Source organism: Callionymus lyra, chromosome 12 (genome assembly GCF_982586985.1).
Source record: "Callionymus lyra chromosome 12, fCalLyr1.hap1.1, whole genome shotgun sequence".
Taxonomy (NCBI): Eukaryota; Metazoa; Chordata; class Actinopteri; order Syngnathiformes; family Callionymidae; genus Callionymus; species Callionymus lyra.
The window spans coordinates 1,447,186-1,453,705 of record NC_141829.1 but is presented as its reverse complement, the minus strand read 5'-3'; the positions used below and the strand labels follow the sequence as shown (position 1 = coordinate 1,453,705).

General features: G+C 41.8%; 1 protein-coding gene across 1 annotated transcript; it reads left to right on the top strand.

Annotated features, from left to right (window-relative positions):
- The first annotated feature begins 433 nt into the window (after nt 1-433).
- tpt1 (tumor protein, translationally-controlled 1) lies at nt 434-5,409 on the top strand. The gene is made up of 6 exons (XM_087803633.1): nt 434-582; nt 947-1,020; nt 1,501-1,685; nt 2,830-2,935; nt 3,091-3,207; nt 5,271-5,409. Exons 1-6 carry the CDS (start codon nt 555-557, stop codon nt 5,271-5,273), a joined length of 513 nt encoding a protein of 170 aa, XP_087659759.1. The 5' UTR covers nt 434-554; the 3' UTR covers nt 5,274-5,409.
- The last annotated feature ends 1,111 nt before the right edge of the window (nt 5,410-6,520 follow it).

Here is a 6,520-nt window from a genome sequence, read left to right as displayed (position 1 = left end):
TGAAAGTGTTTTTATTTAGATTGTTAGTTTAAAAGTGTTGTTTGAGTTGAAATCAATATTTTGGGAGGAAAACGAGACTCTGGCGAGATGATGACGTCATCACAGACGCGACTCGACGTGCATTTATTTATTTTCCAAACAAACATTTTCACTTTTTTAAATCACAAGAAATTAGCTTCGATCAAAAAACGGTGAATAACGAAGAAAAATGTTAAGTTTTAGTGTTTAAATGTTTTCGCAGACGATATTGTTTGAAACACTTTTAAAAGGATTCTATAGAATCAAAACCATGTTCTTGTTTTAACGGATTTATTTTAAATGTATTTTAAGTTTTTCTCGCTCGCTGTGATTCGTCTGTTTTGTCAATAAAGTTCTATCGAAAGCTGCAGTACTGCTCGCGGCCACCGGGCGGTGCGGCGGCGGGCGCCGCGCTGACGTCATAGGGGCGTCACGCTGGCGCGGCGCGGCCTGTTCGCTCTTTTCCTCTCGACGCTCCACGGAGGCGGTTGATCGTCGCGGCGCTCGAGCTCAAGTCTCCCGGAAACATCAGAACCATGATCATCTACAAGGACATCATCTCCGGTCAGTGAGGCGGCGTCACCCGCACCAGCCGCCGCTTCTCGGCGAGCAGGAGCTCATGTGGATCGTGATGCTAACGAGGCTAACGAGGCTAACAATGCTAACTCGTGTTGACGAGGCCTCGACGCTTTAAAGCTCGACGTGTGTTTGTGTAGAAGAAAGTGTGTTTGTGTAGAAGAAAGTGTGTGTTTGTGTCGATGTTCAACCGTAGAATCTTACGGTTGATGTGATCGAGGCGTGACTCGTGTGTCGCCACTAACTAACTAAACTAACTCACGCTCCCGCCATGTCGTGTAGCATGTTGTGTATCATGTTGTGTTACATGTTGTGTAGCATGTTGTGTAACCACGAGCTTCTTGTTCCACAGACGACGAGATGTTCTCGGACATTTACAAGATCACGGAGTCCGCGTGTGGTCTGTTGGTGCACGTGGAGGGGAAGGTGAGCCTTTGTTCTCGGAGACTAGTTGACTTACTAACCAGTGACTCACTAACTAGTTAAAAACCACTTCATAAGTCTGGTCCAAAGATTGTTCAGGTTTTTGTTCCAACGATCGAGTCCAGACTGACCCTCACCTGGTTACCTCACCTGGTTACCTCACCTGGTTACCTCACCTGGTTGGGTTAAGAGTTGATGGTTAGAAGCCTCTGTGTAACATCATGATGAGACTGTGGTGTGACGGTGTGACCAGCAGGGGGCAGCAGCGGCGGCAGCGCGTCATATAAAGACATGTTTCTAAAATAAGTTCCTCAGACTCGTGACTCAGTTGGACCGAAGTCACGGAGCTTTAGAGTCTGAGGATCAACTCCAGGTGTTGAGGGTCATCGAAGTGGAACTAGTTAAGAAACCTATCAGAGTTGAAAGTTCATCTGAAAACATGTGAACACGTGTGTGTGTGTGTGTGTGTGTGTGTGTGCACAGACCGTCACCAGGAGGGAGGGCTTCGACGAGAACCTGATCGGCGCCAACGCGTCGGCGGAGGAGCCGCTGGAAGACTCTGAGATCCCGACCATCAGCGGCGTAGACATCGTGCTCAACCACAAGCTGTCGGAGACGAGCTTCTCGAAGGACGCGTACAAGACGTACATCAAGAAGTACATGAAGGAGTGAGTATGACGTCACTGTCGCTGTGATGTCACTGACGTGTCACTGTGATGTCACTGACGTGTCACTGTGATGTCACTGATGTCGCCGTGATGTCACTGACGTGTCACTGTGATGTCACTGTGATGTCACTGACACGTGTGTCACTGACGCGTGTGTCACTCTGATGTCACTGACGTGTCACTGTGATGTCACTGTGATGTCACTGACGTGTCACTCTGATGTCACTGACGTGTCACTCTGATGTCACTGACGCGTGTGTCACTGACGCGTGTGTCACTGACGCGTGTGTCACTGACGCGTGTGTCACTGACGCGTGTGTCACTGACGCGTGTGTCACTGACGCGTGTGTCACTGACGCGTGTGTCACTGACGCGTGTGTCACTCTGATGTCACTGACGTGTCACTGTGATGTCACTGTGATGTCACTGTGATGTCACTGACGTGTCACTGTGATGTCACTGACGTGTCACTCTGATGTCACTGACGCGTGTGTCACTGACGCGTGTGTCACTGACGCGTGTGTCACTGACGCGTGTGTCACTGACGCGTGTGTCACTGACGCGTGTGTCACTGACGCGTGTGTCACTGACGCGTGTGTCACTGACGCGTGTGTCACTGACGCGTGTGTCACTCTGATGTCACTCTGATGTCACTCTGATGTCACTCTGATGTCACTCTGATGTCACTCTGATGTCACTGACGCGTGTCACTCTGATGTCACTCTGATGTCACTGACGCGTGTCACTCTGATGTCACTCTGATGTCACTCTGATGTCACTCTGATGTCACTCTGATGTCACTGACGTGTCTCTGATGTCACTGACGTGTCACTGACGTGTCACTGACGTGTCACTGACGTGTCACTGACGTGTCACTGACGCGTGTGTCACTGACGTGTCACTCTGATGTCACTGACGTGTCACTGTGATCGCCGTGGTGTCACTGACGCGTGTGTCACTGACGCGTGTGTCACTGACGCGTGTGTCACTGACGCGTGTGTCACTGACGCGTGTGTCACTGACGCGTGTGTCACTGACGCGTGTGTCACTGACGCGTGTGTCACTGACGCGTGTGTCACTGACGCGTGTGTCACTGACGCGTCACTCTGATGTCACTGACGTGTCACTGACGCTCCCCTCGCAGCATCAAGAACAAACTGCAGGAGACCAACCCGGACCGAGTGAAGCCGTTCACGGATGCGGCTCCGGAACAGATCAAGATGCTGCTGAAGAAGTTCGACAACTTCGCGGTGAGTGACGACAATTACGTGTGTGTGTGAGAAGCATTCGTGTGTGTGAGGTGTGTGTGTGAGAAGCATTCGTGTGTGTGAGAAGCATTTGTGTGTGTGAGAAGCATTTGTGTGTGTGAGGTGTGTGTGTTGCTGGATCTAACCTCTGGTCTCAGTTCTACACGGGCGAGTCGATGGACGTTGCAGGAACTGTTGGTCTGCTGGACTATCGTGAGATTGACGATGTTCCAATCATGACTTTCTTCAAAGACGGACTCGTGATCGAGAAATGTGTAAGTTCTACACTTTAGTTCTACACTTTAGTTCTACACTTTAGTTCTACACTTTAGTTCTACACTTTAGTTCTACACTTTAGTTCTACACTTTAGTTCTACACTTTAGTTCTACACTTTAGTTCTACACTTTAGTTCTACACTTTAGTTCTTCACTTTAGTTCTTCACTTTAGTTCTTCACTTTAGTTCTACACTTTAGTTCTTCACTTTAGTTCTTCACTTTAGTGCTACACTTTAGTTCTTCACTTTAGTTCTACACTTTAGTTCTTCACTTTAGTTCTACACTTTAGTTCTTCACTTTAGTTCTACACTTTAGTTCTACACTTTAGTGCTACACTTTAGTTCTACACTTTAGTTCTACACTTTAGTTCTTCACTTTAGTTCTACACTTTAGTTCTACACTTTAGTTCTACACTTTAGTTCTACACTTTAGTTCTTCACTTTAGTTCTACACTTTAGTTCTACACTTTAGTGCTACACTTTAGTTCTACACTTTAGTGCTACACTTTAGTTCTTCACTTTAGTGCTACACTTTAGTGCTACACTTTAGTGCTACACTTTAGTGCTACACTTTAGTTCTACACTTTAGTTCTACACTTTAGTTCTTCACTTTAGTTCTACACTTTAGTTCTACACTTTAGTTCTACACTTTAGTTCTTCACTTTAGTTCTTCACTTTAGTTCTACACTTTAGTTCTACACTTTAGTTCTACACTTTAGTTCTTCACTTTAGTTCTACACTTTAGTTCTTCACTTTAGTTCTACACTTTAGTTCTACACTTTAGTTCTACACTTTAGTTCTACACTTTAGTTCTACACTTTAGTTCTACACTTTAGTTCTTCACTTTAGTTCTACACTTTAGTTCTTCACTTTAGTTCTTCACTTTAGTTCTTCACTTTAGTTCTACACTTTAGTTCTACACTTTAGTTCTACACTTTAGTTCTTCACTTTAGTTCTACACTTTAGTTCTTCACTTTAGTTCTTCACTTTAGTGCTACACTTTAGTTCTACACTTTAGTTCTACACTTTAGTTCTACACTTTAGTTCTTCACTTTAGTTCTACACTTTAGTTCTTCACTTTAGTTCTTCACTTTAGTTCTTCACTTTAGTTCTTCACTTTAGTTCTACACTTTAGTTCTTCACTTTAGTTCTACACTTTAGTTCTACACTTTAGTGCTACACTTTAGTTCTTCACTTTAGTGCTACACTTTAGTGCTACACTTTAGTTCTACACTTTAGTTCTACACTTTAGTTCTTCACTTTAGTTCTTCACTTTAGTTCTACACTTTAGTGCTACACTTTAGTGCTACACTTTAGTTCTTCACTTTAGTGCTACACTTTAGTGCTACACTTTAGTGCTACACTTTAGTTCTACACTTTAGTTCTTCACTTTAGTTCTTCACTTTAGTTCTACACTTTAGTTCTACACTTTAGTGCTACACTTTAGTTCTTCACTTTAGTTCTTCACTTTAGTTCTACACTTTAGTGCTACACTTTAGTGCTACACTTTAGTTCTACACTTTAGTTCTACACTTTAGTTCTACACTTTAGTTCTACACTTTAGTTCTACACTTTAGTTCTTCACTTTAGTTCTTCACTTTAGTTCTACACTTTAGTTCTTCACTTTAGTTCTACACTTTAGTTCTACACTTTAGTTCTACACTTTAGTTCTACACTTTAGTTCTTCACTTTAGTTCTACACTTTAGTTCTACACTTTAGTTCTTCACTTTAGTTCTACACTTTAGTTCTACACTTTAGTTCTACACTTTAGTTCTACACTTTAGTTCTTCACTTTAGTGCTACACTTTAGTTCTACACTTTAGTTCTACACTTTAGTTCTTCACTTTAGTTCTACACTTTGGTTCTTCACTTTAGTTCTACACTTTAGTTCTACACTTTAGTTCTACACTTTAGTTCTTCACTTTAGTTCTACACTTTAGTTCTACACTTTGGTTCCTCGTATTTGTTCTGATTTGATTCTTGACGGAGAGAAACTGTTTCATGACTAAAACCCTAATTAAAAAGGAACTAGATGTTCTGACGACCTTGGTTCTTCCACAGTAACCCGGAGCGCGACCTTCTGGATCCTTGATCTGCTGGAACCGACGACAGGAACTCGTGCTTCAAGAACAAGACGATGTTTCTCATGTTTTAACTCCTGGTGTCGTTTGACTTTCATTTAATAAACATTTAGAACGTGTCGACCTTCAGGTTCTACTTTATTTATCCGAGTCTGGTTCTGCTCCAGGTTTCTTCACTTCGACGTATCAGACGGCCTTGACTCCTGTGAGGCAGTGCCTCACCTCACTGTCAATCCATCACAAACCGATGCAATTGACGAGCGCCTGTTGCTGTATCGAAATAATGTTCAGTTTTATCAAACAAACGAATGAACATAAACTGAGATACAGATAAAATTAAACAGTTAATTGTATAAAAGACCAAGAAAACTACAAAAGAATATTTAAAAACTACATTTTGGCCTTAAATTTATTTTTTCTTGTTTCTATTGATGCGTTTAATACTCAATATGTATATACTTTGTTCTGGGTCTGTGTAAATCTAGCCAATCAATCACAGAAGGTCTGACGCAATATTAACCAATCAGAAGCAGCAAAAGGCGGGTCTGTCTTTACAGAACCAATCGCTGACTCTTGATCTAAACTTTAAGGTAAATTCCACAAACGTCATTTAATAGGAAATAAACGCCCGGCTTTCAAAATAAGAGCATGAAGTCACTTTATATCATTTGAAACTAAGATTTTCACTCAATTTAAAGTCTCAGATCATTAAATATTTTGAATATAGAATTTTAAATAAATTGATCATTAAAACATAATATTTGACTCTGTTTATGAAAATATAAATCTATATACAAATCGACATAGATCTAGAGGACGTAGACTAAGATCCCACAATTCAATATAAACTTGAGAAATTAAACCATTTATTTTTAAACTAAACAACTTTTACTAACTTAATAACTATTACTAACTTAATAACTTCATTTTCTTGTACATCTGACACTAAAGGAGTCACTGATGGAGAGAGTTGTGTAGAAAAACTTTATACACAACTACATCTTAGTTGTGTAACTGTTGTGTGTGATACAGGAGTGTAGTTGTGTAGACGTTAAGTGTAAGACAGGAGTGTAGTTGTGTAGACGTTAAGTGTGATACAGGAGTGTAGTTGTGTAGACGTTAAGTGTAAGACAGGAGTGTAGTTGTGTAGACGTTAAGTGTGATACAGGAGTGTAGTTGTGTAGACGTTAAGTGTAAGACAGGAGTGTAGTTGTGTAGACGTTAAGTGTG